Below are 15,640 nucleotides of genomic sequence, written 5' to 3'. Positions count from 1 at the left end.
AATAATAATTGCAAAACACTAACTTTGAGTGAAGGTGAGTTAAAACTAATATCTAGTCGTGTCTTCTCAAATGTAACGCAACTGAAGTGAACAATGAGAAATAAATGAAATAAATAAATCATAAAATGAAGAAGACATGAATTAATGATGCAAGAATAATGAACCAAAGAAAAACAATTCCTTACTTTCATAACAATCTAAAGTAATGTAAAAAAAATAATGATAATAAATAAATGAAGAAATTAATAACAACAAACATTAAAACCACAAATGAATAATAATACATAAAACAGATAAATCATAAAATCCAGGAAATACACAAATAAATGATACATGAATAACTATTGGTAAGTCTGTGTCCACCATTTTGTCCTCTTTGGCTTGTTCGCAATGATAAGTGGCAACTGGCTTGTTAACTAGTACTGCTCATAGAAGCCATCCAGATTTCAAGGATTAATCCACCATCCACCTTGTCTTCAGTTTTCCACATCATGCACTTTCAGATCCACTATTTTTTCAGTGTGTTCTTCCCACTCCATTTTCTTCCATATCTACTTTATATCATATTTTCTCTCTCCACTTCCTTTAGTGTGCTCCTATCTTACCATCCTCCCCAGTAACCCCTTCAGCCTGTCTTTTCCTCTCCCTCCATCCATTTCTTTGTAACTCCTCATTCCTTCTCTTAATGAACTCATACTAATTAATTCACTTCTGTATCTTTAACAGCAACATAACTTTGGTCATCTCCTTTATAAAGACATTGTGCACTACATCCTTTCTCATCACTGTAACTTAAATATCGAGTAATTTTTATCTACTGACTAGTTCTCACACTTAACTATCTATCTATATACCAGGCCAGCAGTTTCACAAGGAATGGGTCTGGCAAAGAACCACATTCTTGAACACTTCTGTCCATATCTCAACTGCTTTCAGAAGGCTCTAGTTGAAGTGATACTGGTTTTTAATAGTGTTTTTGCATCTCTAGTGACAGATTAATATTTCTACATTATCACAGAAAAACACTCTTCAGAATGTGGACAAGTATCTCTGTGGCGTTTGAATGTCATAGTGAGAAAGCAGTGTTTTTCAATATAGACCAAAGCACCACACACACACACACACACACACACACACAATCATTCACTCTCAGCCATGTCAGCCCCCTGGTGGAAAGGGACAGTCTTATGAACTACCCTAATTCTCCCAATGAGGCAAAGCAAAACACTTTTAATGATTACTATTAAAAGTTGTGAGACACCGAGGCATATCATTACCTACTTCACCAACACTATCTCTGGGCACATCCTCAAAGCACTCAGTGGCTTCATGTATACTCAGAGTTGCTGGAGACTTTGATCTACCAATAATCATGTCATCAGAGGGAATCCAGACATCTGACATTATTATCGGTGTGCTTGTCTGACTGTTACTTGTCCTCCTCCACTGCCTTCTCTTCCAACATGCAAAGGCAACAAAGGAACAGACACAGACTAAAAACAAGATTATGATGGCCATTTGCAGAGGATCTTGTGGTGATGATGGTAGTGGTGTTGTCTGTGGCACACCCTTATTGCCAGCATTCACGTTGGTTGATGTAATGGTGGTTTTGGGGTCTGTGGTAGTGGTGATGGTGGTAATGGTAGGGGACTGTGTGGTAGTGGTGGCAGTAGTAATAGTAGTAGTAGTAGTAGTAGTAGTAGTAGTAGTAGTAGTAGTAGCAGCTGAAGTGATAACTGTAGTTGGTGTAGTGGCAGTAGTAGTAGTAGTAGTAGTAGAAGGAGGAAGGGTTGGTGATGTGCTTGTAGTAGTAGCAAGAGTTGTAGTAGTAGGAGGAGGAAGTGTGGTAGTACTAGAAGTAATAGAAGATGGTGTAGTAGTGGTGGTGGCAGTAGAGGTAGTAGTAGTAATAGTAGTAGGAGTAGGTGGAGGAGGAGGTGGAGGAGGAGGAGGAGTACCAACACCAGTAGGAACAGCAGAAACAGGAAACAACTGTGAAATCTCATGATAGGAAGTTTCACTATTAGCAGTATGTCCTGTCACTGGCATTGTATCACCATCACTATCACTATCACTATCACCATCAGTAGTAATATTAGTTGATGTAGTGGGCATAGGAGAAATTACAGCATATTTGACAGGATCCTTGGCAGTCACTAAGTGTGGGATAAGCAGACTTGAATTAACAGGCCAAGATGCAGGAGATAGGGTTGTGTGCTTCGTCTCTTGCGATGTCTGTTTAGGAGCCTCAGGTGGTAGTGATGAGGAGAATTCTTTACCAGATATTTGTTCAGTAGCAGTAGTAGTAGTAGGAGGCAGAAGAGAAGGAAATATAGTTGTGGCTTCTAATTTAACTTCAGGGGAGACTGTAACATTTCCTTTGTATACATCTGCAAGTGGTGTGGTCAGTTCTGATGCTTCTTTTGTGACAGTACTTGTTCTTGAAATAGGTGTACTTCCCAAGATTGCTTGTGACGGTGAACTAACAGTCTCCTCAGGGACTTGTTGTGGTACCGGTGGAGTTTGTGATGTGGGCAAGACCTGTGTGGTACTTGCTTCATCTTCAGTAGTGGTGGTAGCAGAAGTAGTAGTAAGATCTGAGTGGTGCTTGGTGATGAGGGGATCTGGTGGGGAAAGATAGACAGTTTGTTAATTAAAATGACTGATGGAAATAAGAAAAACAGTGACAGATCTGGAGAGGAAAAGAAGGACAGGTCTTTGGAAATGATAAATGCTAAAAAGAAAAAAATATATAAAAAAATGAAAGGATAAAAATAGAGAAATATCAGGAGAGGAAAGAAAGACAAGTGATTATGAAAAGGTAGGTACAGTATGTATAACTTGTTTGTTTGAGAGAGAGAGAGAGAGAGAGAGAGAGAGAGAGAGAGAGAGAGAGAGAGAGAGAGAGAGAGAGAGAGAGAGAGAGAGAGAGAGAGAGAGAGAGAGAGAGAGAGCCTTAAGGGGAAAATTACAAAGAGCAAAAACAAGGAAAGATCAGAAAGAGAAAGAGGAAAATGGAAGCTGAAAAAGGATATACTATAGAAAAATTTTAAAAAGAATGTGGTAAAAGCAAAAAAGGAAAAAAGTGAAGGATTAAAAAGAGGAAAAAGGAAGGCTATGAATTAGAACAGAACTGAAAATAAATAGAGAAAACTACAAAATATGTGGAAGAATGAATTGGAATGATAAAATGAGATAATACTTAAGGGGAGAGAAACCAAGGGGAAAATTAGTGAAGATCAGGAAAGGAGGGAGAATGACACTTGAAGAGAACATAATAAAGGAGAACTAAAAAGAATGTAAAAAGAAATTAGAAAGAATATAAAAGAAATAAAAAAAAGACAGAAATTAAAAAGAATATATCAAAAACTAAGATAGAATACCAAAGAGAAATTAAAATGTATTGCAGAACATAAAAAAAAAAATGTGAAAGAGAAATTAAAGAAAATATATCAAAGGAGAACTTAAAAAGAATGTGAAAGAGAAATTAGAAGAATATGGAGAAGCAAAGCAGGAAAAAAAAGGGCGAAATATCAGAGGAAAGAAATGTCTGTTGAAAAGAATAGTAACCAAAAATTAATACAAAGAAAAAGGGAAAAACAAAGTGAGACAATGAACAAAGAAAAGTGAAACAAAAGAAAAGATCATTGTTTTGTTAATGAAAGGATACACACAAAAGCAGATAGATAGAAGAAACTTAGAGAAATCGAAAAAGGTAATGCTGAAAAAAAAAAAAAAACTAGAAAAGGAAAAATATATGACAGCCGGGACAAAGAGAGACTGGATACTTGAAAGGACACAATAAAACATATGACAAAATGGAAATGCTTGAATGATAAAAGAAAAATAGCTTCCCCTCCAAGAAATAAAGAAACCTGGAATAGACTAAGAGGCAACACAGGCAAGAAAAACACAACTCTTGGAAAAAAATGAAGAGACAAGGCAGGCATGCATGTTTTATAAATCCACTTAACCTGCAGTGAATACATACATACATACATACATACATATACCAATGCTGTCTTCCACAAAAAGGGAGGTAGCCACGACAAGACCCACAATTTTCACACTCACACCCACCAGCACCACTCTCTCAACCCCTTAGCCCCCACAGAGGAGAGTAGGTACTCCTCTCCTTACTTACAAGGGGTCAGTTTGGTTCAAAATTAGGCTCCTTCATAACAAGTACTCCCCCAAGAAAAGACATAAACCCTCAAACACACACTCATTCACACCATCTCTGTCCCGTGGTCCCCACTGGAGGAGAGAAGATACTACTCTTCTCACTTTATGGGGTCAGTTTTGTTCCTTCATATCAAGTATTCTCACATACCATAGCGAATATAGTATAAATAAAACAGTACTTTAACTTACCTGCTAAAGCACAGTGATAGCAGAAACACCCAATGACAAACACTACCCTCAGAAATAAGAGAAAGAGATGCATGACTGCTCTCTTCATCTAACACTCCCTCTCTCTCTCTTCAAACACTGGAAAATAGTGATAAAGTTTTACAGGAAGTGTGTGTGTGTGTGTGTGTGTGTGTGTGTGTATGCATTTTATAACCTAGTATTTTCTTTGAAATTATCATGGTATCTGTCTGACATCCTGTGTTCTGTTTTTCCGCTTGTTGTCATTTCCTCTCATTGTTATTTCATTACTATTATTGTTATTGATGGTGGCAGTAATACTAATAGTATATAGTAATAGTTGTTATTGTAGTAATAGTACATTGTATTTTCTTAAAGTAGTAGTAGTAGTAGTAGTAGTAGTAGCAGTAGGATTTTCTTCTTTTCCATAAATGTCCAAGTATAATGAATACTTACTTTAATATTTAGAAGAGAAATATGTACTGTAATACTAGTACTACTATTACTACCACCACCACAACCACAACAACTACTACTGCTAACACTTCAAAAAACAATAACAATAAATACAAGTTGCCTACATGATCACAGCAGGTAAAGAACAACATAGGAAAAAAGAAAAAAACTGTCTTTATATAAAATCTCTTTCACACAGGCTCTTTCACAAGTACCAGGTGGAGGGAGGTCACAACAGGTCAGGTCAGAATAGGTCACAGCCACATCTGACCTCACTGCACTGCCTGCTTGACCTTGGCGATGATTTCTGGGAGTCGTGCGGCCTCGAGGATGAGGACCCGTCGGAAGGGAGTGTATTCTGGATCTTCCTCATCCCACTCCCCAGAAATGGAAGCCTCACCCTTGACATTGTACTCGAAACTTGCCTTGCACTCCTGAAGGTGAGTCATCATCAGCATCAGCATCACTATAGTCAGATATGATAATCCTTCACAACACTCAAAGCAATAAGTCTTTATAAGGATCAAAGCAATAAGTCTTTATAAGGATAAGTCCACTGTAATGTATTTTTTAGGTGGATATAAAAGGGGGAAAAAATACAAGGTTGATTTAATCTTTACAAAGCTACAAAAGTATATATTTAAAAGACTGCAGTGCAAAAAGTAGGTTTTAAATATTGTAGATAATAACAGGAAAGATTAATCAGCAGTAAAAAGGGTTAAACACTAAATAACTAATATGTGAGTGAAAAAAAGTTGAGGTAAATAATCACATAGAAACAAATAAAGATTGACGTTAGTAAGTTACGGTTAGAATAGTTTATGTTATTGGAAAGAAGTCTGATGCAAGTCCTGCCCATCTCACCTCGGCTATCACTTCCTCCTCCGGGTTTCCCCAGAGTTCTGTTTCTACTGTTTTCTTCTTCTTCTTCTTCTCTAACTTGTACACCTTGCATATCAATAGCAGGTAGGCAAAGTCATATGGCATCTTCTTCTTCTTGGCCTCGTTAATCTCCTTCCTACACCACAAGGAAAATATTAGATTTGTTTGGTATTTGTTAGAGTAGGGATGTATGTCTGTCTGTATGTATGTATGTAAATTATCTTCATTATATTGGTTGCTTCTTACTGTCTTAAAATGAAGGTTAAAATGTGAAAGATGATTGGTATAGTATTTGCCAGGTACTTTGTGGTTGGATGGAAGTATATCTGATTTGTTTCCACTACTTATATCAGTTTATTTTTATTACATGTTTTTAATGGTTAAATAGTGAAAGTAAATAAATAAGAAAAAAAAAAGAAAAAAGAAAAAAAAAGGAAGTTAGAAAAAAATGAAGTAGAAAATAAGAAATAATAATAAAAAGAAAGTACAATAAAACAGTAAAAACAATAAAAGTACAAAAATGAAAAACTTAAAACAAAAAACAGTAAAAATATTAATCTAGTAAAAAATAGAATTGAAAATAAATGAAGTACAAAGAAAATATAAGTTGAAACAATGAAATAATAAAAAAAAAGAAAAAGTAAAGAAAAAGTAAAAAGAAACAATAAGAATGACAAAACAGTTAGAAAAAACAAACAAAATTAAAAACAAGTATAGAAAATAGGAGTAAAAAAATTATAACACTGTAAGGATGGAAGAGAAAGAAAAAAACATTTACTTTTAAAAATATAACACAAATAATAGAATATTAAGAAATCAACAGTAAAAAAAACAAAAAAATAAAAACAAATCCAATAAATAAAAAGACATGAAAACTGAACAAAAACACAAAAACAACAAAACATGCAAAGCAAAAAGGAAGTACAAAGAAAACAACAATAAAAATGAGAAAATAAAAAAATCCAGTAAAAAAAAAAAATACAAAGAAATAACACAAACAAACATAAAAGCAATGCACCAACCTTAAACAATCAAAAACAGGGATAGCAAACTGAGGGGGCAAGTTGACAAGCCTCTCGGACACCAGCAGACCCACATGCTTGCTCTCATTGCCCAGAACATCCCTCAGTAATGCTGTGGTAGCATCTGGCCCACTGCTGGAACACCGCTCCACCAACGCACTCCGCAGCCCTGCCACACACTCCTCATCCTGTATTGGTGGTGTTTGAGTAGGTTTAGTTTAATTAGTAATGGTAATTCAGGCTTTTATTGATAGTAATGTTAAGTTATCTCCTCGTCTTGTGTTGTTTGAGTAGAGTTGTTTAGTTCATATGCAAAAGTGGTGGTGGTTTTGTTTTTGCTTGTTCTGTGTTGAAGGTATGGGTTCAGGTGGGTTTAACTTGGTTTTTATTCTCCTCATTCTGTGTTAAGAGTATGGTTTAGGTAAGTTTAGTTTGGCTTTCTTCTGTTCTGTTTTGATGGTCTGCAATGTTGGTTGTGTTTGCCTCATCCTGTGTTTATGGTGTGTTTTGGTGGGTTTAGTTTAGTTTTGTTACCCATAAACAAGGAAAAAAAGAAAAAGGAAAGAAAAAGCTTAATGGCCAAGAAGGAAGACAGCCTTGGTATATGTAGGTACTGTAATAATAATTCTAGTCCTGTACTGTGAGTGTTTGGGTGGATTTAGTTTAGTTCATGATAGTTGTGCTAGTTTTATTTCCACCCACAGACAGAGACAGTTTAGCAATGAAAGAAAATGATGACAATGTACAAGTGAACAAATCAGAATTTAGACCCATCACTTGAGTAATCATAATAATATCATGTATGGAAAATGAGTATAATTTTTTGTTATTATTATTATTATTATTATTATTATTATTATTATTATTATTATTATTATATTTATTAACATGAATTTTTCTTTTTTAAATCTACACATTGTTTACCTTTCTATTATATATATTCTCTCTTTCTCTCTCTATCTCTCTCTTCAATATACAAATTGTTCACCTTACTATTATATATACATCTACTTTTTTCACTCTCTTAATCTACAATGTTCACCTTTCTTGCTGTGAGGTTGATGACTGTTGTGACCCCAAACACCTGCTGCTCATCATCACCATCATCATTCATCTCTTCATCATCATCATCATCATCATCCTCTGCATCAACTTGCTGGCAAAGGAAGGAAGGAATGACTTGTATTTATCAGTGACCAATATTATTCACACATGTGTATCCTGTCACCTGATCCATCAACACTTATGCTGGATTGTGTGGTGCCCATGACAAGGTTCTTAAATTGTAACAGAAAATTGTTGATATCTACATTCTTCAAAAGTAGCACAAAAACTGGTGAAAAGGTAAGAAGGAAGGAAGGAAGGAAGGAAGGAAGGAAGGAAGGAAGGAAGGAAGGAAGGAAGGAAGGAAGGATGGAAAGAAGGAAGGAAGGAAGGAAGGATGGAAAGAAGGAAGGAAGGATGGAAAGATAAAATTAAGGAAAAAAACAAGAAAAATAGAAAGATAGAAACAGAAAGAAAAAATGGGAGGAAAGAAGGAAAGAAAAAGGGGAAAAGAATGAAAAAGAAAAAAACAAGGAAAAAAAGAAAGGGAAAAGAAAGAAAACTGAAAAGATATAAAGAACAATGAAAAAGAAAGAAGGAAGGAAAAAGCTTAAAGGCCAAGAAGGAAAAGAAATAACGAAAAGAAAGAACAAAGTGCAAAGAAGATACAAACAACAATAAAATTAAATAGAAATCAAACAAATACACAAATAATAAAAAAAATAAAGAACTTACCAACAACATATCTACACACCTCAACTCACCTTGATGACCGAACCCACATAGTTCTGAGAGATGATGGTGTCGGTGAGCCCTGAGACATCCACCTCTAGCCCTCGGAAGCACTGTTGCAGGAGGCGCTTCATGCCGTGGAAGTCTGCGTCAGTGGCGGGGAAACCCTCAAAATCCACATTCACCTGCAGTGTAAGAGTGACAGGTGGGTTTGTGTGTGAAATGTTCTAAGAGGGAGTATTCAATGACAGGTTGCTGTCTTTTTAATGACCTATTAAAATGTCACTGAACGTCATTTACTTCCCACCAATACATCAGTTATTTTTGGCCAATCACCACACGTATACATGGCAGCTGTAACAGTCAGTCAGCTACCCACAAGGGTACTCAGTGCCACAACGGCAGCCGAGTGCAGCGGATGCAAGTTTAAACATGGTATTAGGAATTTATTGTGCCGTTCCATAAAAAAAAGTGACGAGTGTACATTTCTTAAGAACACAGTGCTTGGTCGAAACCAGTTGAGTGCCAAAAAATTGGTGGCAGCAGAACCCTTTCATGAGGAGGAGGAGGAGGTCGACCAGCCAAGCCCCGGATCTTCCACTTCCTATTAAGGTTACATTACAGCAAGTTGCCGCTTGGAAAACTGTTTGGAAAGTGAGATTTTTGGGTGAGATTTATAGACAGACAATTTTGTGTGTGAAACAGTTATCCACAAAGTGAACCCTTCCACCCCTCCACATGTCACTCACACTCTGTCCGATCATCTCGTCCTGCTCCATCTCCTCGTCACTGTCCTCAGGCGGGTGCTCCTCCACGGGGAACACTGCCCGGGGCTTCTTGAAAGGTTTAGGCATGGCTAGCTGAGGTGTGGGTGCTGCTGATAGGGGTAATAGACTCAGATGTAAAGAAATGCCTCGGCCGTAGCCTCACATGTGCTCCTCTTCCCTGTAAATGTTGACTGTCATGTGAGAAAGTTTCTGTCTTCCCAACGGAACTTCTTATGGTATCGTTTGGTGTGGAATTTCTATTGCTGACTATACATTCAAACTTATCTGTCTATAAGCCAGCCGACAGTGCCACACGGGGCGGTCCAGACAAGACACCACCACCTGCCATTGTATTCCATAATTTTATACTTTCCCTACATGTAGTAAGAGTCGATTATATAAGGGCTCTTTCGCACGGGCGTTTTTGGTCGCGCGGCTCGGCAGCTCTGTCGAGTCGCTGAGGCTTCTCTTAGTCTCCCATTGTTTGTTTTCACATTGAAGTCTGCATCGGTGTTTTGGTCGTGTGACCAAACGGCAGGTGTGGAAGGGTCGGGACGGAGCAAGTGTCTAGAAAGTTGGAGCCTCCTGCATTTTTTTCTTACGAATATACAAAGACATTAATTTGCGTACATTCCTCACTCTTTTTCTCGTCCTAAACCTTCTAAACCTTGGTTTAACACAGCTTGTTCTCGTGCTATACATGATAGAGAGGTGGCCCATAAAAGGTACTTAAGCCTTCCATCACCAGAATCTCATGCACTTTATATTTCTTCTCGGAACCATGCCAAGTCTGTTCTCCAACTAGCCAAAAACTCCTTCATAAACAGAAAATGTCAAAACCTTTCAAGATCTAACTCTCCTCGTGATTTCTGGCATTTAGCCAAAAATATCTCCAATAACTTTGCTTCTTCTTCTTTCCCTCCTCTATTTCAACCAGGTGGCACTACTGCTATCACATCTATTTCTAAAGCTGAACTCTTTGCTCAAACCTTTGCTAAAAACTACCTTGGACGATTCTGGGCTTGTTCCTCCCTCTCCTCCACCCTCTGACTGCTTGATGCCACGTATTAAAATTCTTCGCAATGATGTTTTCCATGCCCTCGCTGGCCTATACCCTCGGAAGGCTTATGGACCTGATGGGGTCCCTCCTATTGTTCTCTGAAACTGTGCCTCCGTGTTTGCACCTTGCCTAGTCAAACTCTTTCAGCTCTGTCTGTCAACGAGGAGAGTTAGATCTTGAAAGGTTTTGACATTTTCTGTTAATGAAGGAGTTTTTGGCTAGTTGGAGAACAGACTTGGCATGGTTCCGAGAAGAAATATAAAGTGCATGAGGTTCTGGTGATGGAAGGCTTAAGTACCTTTTATGGGCCACCTCTCTATCATGTATAGCACGAGAACAAGCTGTGTTAAACCAAGGTTTAGAAGGTTTAGGACGAGAAAAAGAGTGAGGAATGTACGCCTCCATGCCAGACACTATCACCTCTGTTATGCGCTCAGCACACAAAGACGGGTCTCTGACACGGAAGCAGTAGTCATTCCAAGGAAAATCAGCAAAATACCTCCTCAGGTCCCCCCAACTAGCAGAGGCAAAACGCCAGAGGCACCTTCGCTTAGGGGGATCCTGAGGAGGGATTGGAGTGATAGGACAAGATAAAGATATGAGATTGTGATCGGAGGAGCCCAACGGAGAAGAAAGGGTGACAGCATAAGCAGAAGGATTAGAGGTCAGGAAAAGGTCAAGAATGTTGGGCTTATCTCCAAGACGGTCAGGAATGCGAGTAGGGTGTTGCACCAATTGCTCTAGGTCATGGAGGATAGCAAAGTTGTGGGCTAGTTCACCAGGATGGTCAGTGAAGGGAGAGGAAAGCCAAAGTTGGTGGTGAACATTTAAGTCTGCATCGGTGTTTTGGTCGCGTGACCAAACGGCAGGTGTGGAAGGGCCGGGACGGAGCAAGTGTCTAGAAAGTTGGAGCCTCCTGCATTTTTTTCTTACGAATATACAAAGACATTAATTTACATTTATAAATCAAAACATGTTTCAAATGTGAGCCTTTGTATGTGATGACAACAATATGCATTTAAGATCCGTGCTTGAACTGGTTAGTCTTTGCCACCCAAATGCAGGATTTCTTACTATATAAATTTAATTTTGACAAATATTTGCTGTTTTAATTAGTATACACATAACATTACTACTACAACTACCATAATAAATATAGCTATAATAGTTGTAATATTATTATTGAGATAGAAGCTTACTTTAGGTCAAGCCAGATCACATTAGGTTAGGTCAAGTTAAACACAAATTACACATAAGTACCATGGAAAAAAAAAAAACAGTATCATAAGTTTACCATAATGTATTTGTATTCATACAGCAACAGGCTCACTTGGGGGTCAATATACATAGGATAGCTATAGCAAGGCCTGGAGAAGCCTCACCCTGCCCTCCCCTCACTAACACCAAACTGTACAGTGCCTCCAAGAATGTGAGAAGAGAAGGGCTACAGGGGAATGAATGAAGATTAAGAGCATATGGAATAAATCAGGAGGAGCAGGGAAAGAAAGCTAGGAATGAGTGGAAAGGGAGGAATGATGAAATAGTAAAGATGGGTGAGTAAGGAGGCAGATAGAATGCTAGAATGAGAAAAAGAAGGAGCAAAGGATAAAGAGATAAGAAATGTGGAAAAAAAAGAATAAGAAAAATTATGAGGAGAAAGAGTTAAGTAATTGAGTTAAAACAGGGGAGGAGGAAAGTGGAGACTAGAGAAAAGTGGAGAATCACAAAGATATGGAGGAGGGCAGTCAGTGGAAGAATAACCTAAATGACAGAGAGTTTCACTTCTTGTTCCACTCCTCCCGTTCCTTCCTCTCTCTGATCACTTCCTCTAGGTAGGGCTGAAGGTAGCGGCCCTTCTCTCGGTCCTGCGAAGGAAGAAACAGACATGTGGTGAATTATGGTCATTCTAGATGGTGAAGGAGAGGTGAGGATGAAGAGGGAAGAGTTTGTAAAGGAAGAGCATTTTTGTTATTTGGCAGGTAGTAAGGGAAAGGAGGAGATAAAGAAGTTTGTTAAGAAAATGTGTTAATTAATACTGGTTAGATAGTGAAGGGAAGGAGAGGATGAAGAGGAAACAAAAGGGCAAAAAAAATCTGGTATTGGCCAAAGGAGATGATTGGATATTTAGTACAGCTTTCCAGTGAATGCAGTTTAATTCTACCAGAGTAAACTTATCTCAGGTCACACGAATGAAAGAAGTCTCATTAGCAATCAAAAGCTGAAGAGAAGCACCATATCTTTGAGCACAAGGATAAATAAATTCAATCATGCACTACTTCAGCAATCAAGGATTTAAACAAGAGACCCTGTGACACACCTCCTCGTAGGAAATCCACTCCTCCTTGGGCAGAATCTTCTTGGTGAGGGAAAGGTGGAGAGCACGCTGCATTCTGAAGTTACGGTCATTCATGATTGGCTGCGGTAACCTATTCAGTGCCTCCTGCACGTCGCTATTTTCATACAGACAGTCATCGTGGTACAGACCTGTGTTGAAGGAGTGTTAGCTTCTCTGGTGCACTACATCCACCTGACCCACTGGCAAAGGCAGGCCTGTGGGTGACTTGTCCTACCTGATTATTAATGCCAAAGATCTCATCTCCACCAGCGTTACATCACCCTGCTTGTATCACAGCTCTGCACAAGGTACTGCACATAACTCAGTCCTTCACTCTACCAAACTGTTAACTAACATTACTCCCAATGGACAGGAGCGGTTGCAGACTTCAGCAACCACAGTATTCCACAAGCAATTTTCTCTACACCAGCCAGATTAACATGGAAGCCAACCACATGAGTAAATCTACCATCCTCACCACCACACTCACCCATCTGGTTAAATCCTGAGGCTCGGAACACGAAGCGCTTTGCGGCATTGGTCAGTTGGGCTGCAAGTAACAAAAGTTCAGTTAAGGTTTTAATGTCAAACAGGAAACATGAAGTATAGCATTAACACAGTACATGGTGTTACTACAAGCACTGCAGTGTGAGTGAATGGGGACTTATTCTGAGTCAGTAACTATTCATCTCAGGGCATAATTAAGATTGTTTATTTTAAAATTGTGATTGAAACAATGAAAACCACCAGTGAAACTAATGAACTGAATAAGTCTAGACCAAATCTGGTGTGACCTGGCCATCAGATGAAAGAGCTAGTTATTTCAATATTACCTGAACATATGAATTAGTCTGGACAATCATTACACAACATAAGTCTTTTTACCTTTTTTTCCCCTTTTATGTAAAAGAGAGACTGGACTACAGAGAAAAAAAAAAAAAAAAAAAAAAAAAAAATATATATATATATATATATATATATATATATATATATATATATATATATATATATATATATATATATATATATATATATGGATAAATTTCTATTTTTTTATATTTACACCATAACAGCCTGAATCACCGTAAGCTAGCCAGGAGGCTGTACCCCCATGGTCCCACCCAAGGATACTAATCAAACCTAACCTAGCCAAGGGGCTGCGCCCTCCTGGACACACCTCAGGGATACTAACCTAACCTATCCTACAGGAACGGGTGTAAAGAATTTTTTGGTGTAAAACTATCGATTTCCCACGGAAACTGATAAAGTTTCTTAAAATCCAGTAAGGTATGCAAAAATAATTTTCTGTGCTGAGCTTGATGGTGTAAATCTAAAACAATACCAAAAAAGACCCAGTGCAGGTGCCAGTTCCCAGTCATAGCAGCATCATTAAAATTTGAGAAGCATCTTGAAACCTTCCTCTTGCTGTATGGATATTCGATGAGACATCCACAACCAACAATTACTCCACTAATGAACCTGTCAAACCTGATGAAGAGTTTAAAATGTGACCTTGGAAATAATAAAATATAAATAAAACAATAACAACAACCGGCCACCACATTCACGCCTGCACTTCACCATTACACCCTGAATTAATCCCTTTTACTCCGCACCACTAGGACAGGGCTAAATTCAAGAGTTATCTGGCCAGTTTGGGAGGCTGTGGAGGGCCTCGGACGGTCATATTTACCCATAAAGCCGGGTTTCGCCACAGCCGCCATCTTGCCTCTCTCAGCTGATTAGGTCAACAGAGGGGTCTAGAAGCGATGGTCAGTCCTGCTTAAGGGACTTTTTTTTTTTTATTATTTTCTCCTTTCCTCGTCTTTTCTCTCTTCTTGTTTCTTTTTAGAGTTATTTAGAAAGGGAAAAATGAATGTGTTAATTGTGTTATAGAATACCTTTATTTCTTTTCTCTCTCTTTTTTTCCTTTCCTCTCTTTTTCATTGGTTTAGAGAAATGAAATTGTTAATGTGTTATGGAATGTTTGACAGGAATTATTATAGGTAGCACAGAGAAATAGAGAAATTCGCTGTTATGAGTATCTCGATCCTATAACAGCCAATATATATATACATTTTTATATCTCTTTTCTATTAATTCCTGACAAGCATTTCATAACACAAAAGCACCGCCATATCCCTTTCTTGCTACGAGATACACAGCTTTCTTTATTTTTTCTGCCCTTTATTTTTCTTATTCTGAGAGAGAAATCTTGAGTGAGAAATGGATGGAAAAATTCAATATGATGTGAAATACTGAACAGGAAGTAATAAAAAAAAAGACTAAAAAAAGCTAGTTACGACACAATTACACATTTTTTTTTCTTTTCTCTCCATTTTTTCTAATATTTTATACTCCCTTATCTAGACTGGATTAGAGAATGGAAGGGAATTACGAGAGAGAGAGAGAGAGAGAGAGAGAGAGAGAGAGAGAGAGAGAGAGAGAGAGAGAGAGAGAGAGAGAGAGAGAGAGAGAGAGATTGCCTTTAATGAAATACACTTTCTCTCTCTCTCTCTCTCTCTCTCTCTCTCTCTCTCTCTCTCTCTCTCTCTCTCTCTCCCTGACCTAAATATGAGTGAGAAAAATTCATATTGCGATAAACATAAAACAGAGAGAGAGAGAGAGAGAGAGAGAGAGAGAGAGAGAGAGAGAGAGAGAGAGAGAGAGAGAGAGAGAGAGAGAGAGAGTTATGTGAATACTCGTTACTACATTTTATTTTTTGCCAAAATAAATAGAAATATATTGAGGAGATGAGGAAAAAACATAAAAATAACTCGTACTGTGTATTGGAAAGAAAAAAAAATGCTGAACATACAGTGATGAATCTGAAAAAAAAACACGGAAAAGGAAAGTAATAATTATAATAACAATAATAATAATAATAATAATAATAATAATAATAATAATAATAATAAAAGCAAAAGTTGAGTATATTGTCAGATACTACGTATATAATGAAATCTAATCG

General features: G+C 37.7%; 3 protein-coding genes across 3 annotated transcripts; all 3 read right to left on the bottom strand.

Moving 5' to 3' along the window:
- Positions 1-1,100: 1,100 nt before the first annotated feature.
- LOC135094377 (mucin-2-like) lies at positions 1,101-4,567 on the bottom strand. The gene is made up of 2 exons (XM_063994417.1): positions 4,375-4,567; positions 1,101-2,624 (listed from the first exon to the last, which is right to left on the bottom strand). Exons 1-2 carry the CDS (start codon positions 4,460-4,462, stop codon positions 1,231-1,233), a joined length of 1,482 nt encoding a protein of 493 aa, XP_063850487.1. The 5' UTR covers positions 4,463-4,567; the 3' UTR covers positions 1,101-1,230.
- Positions 4,568-4,698: 131 nt separating this feature from the next.
- Positions 4,699-9,484, bottom strand: LOC135094378 (protein BCCIP homolog). The gene is made up of 6 exons (XM_063994418.1): positions 9,257-9,484; positions 8,540-8,692; positions 7,774-7,887; positions 6,732-6,919; positions 5,692-5,845; positions 4,699-5,261 (listed from the first exon to the last, which is right to left on the bottom strand). Exons 1-6 carry the CDS (start codon positions 9,359-9,361, stop codon positions 5,100-5,102), a joined length of 876 nt encoding a protein of 291 aa, XP_063850488.1. The 5' UTR covers positions 9,362-9,484; the 3' UTR covers positions 4,699-5,099.
- A 2,134-nt stretch (positions 9,485-11,618) lies between these two features.
- LOC135094376 (cytochrome b-c1 complex subunit 7-like) lies at positions 11,619-14,460 on the bottom strand. The gene is made up of 4 exons (XM_063994416.1): positions 14,363-14,460; positions 13,160-13,219; positions 12,652-12,818; positions 11,619-12,199 (listed from the first exon to the last, which is right to left on the bottom strand). Exons 1-4 carry the CDS (start codon positions 14,391-14,393, stop codon positions 12,113-12,115), a joined length of 345 nt encoding a protein of 114 aa, XP_063850486.1. The 5' UTR covers positions 14,394-14,460; the 3' UTR covers positions 11,619-12,112.
- Positions 14,461-15,640: the final 1,180 nt, after the last annotated feature.

This window comes from Scylla paramamosain, chromosome 45 (genome assembly GCF_035594125.1).
Source record: "Scylla paramamosain isolate STU-SP2022 chromosome 45, ASM3559412v1, whole genome shotgun sequence".
In the NCBI taxonomy this organism is placed as follows: Eukaryota; Metazoa; Arthropoda; class Malacostraca; order Decapoda; family Portunidae; genus Scylla; species Scylla paramamosain.
The sequence above is the reverse complement of the archived record's forward strand: the minus strand, read 5'-3'. Positions and strand labels throughout refer to the sequence as shown.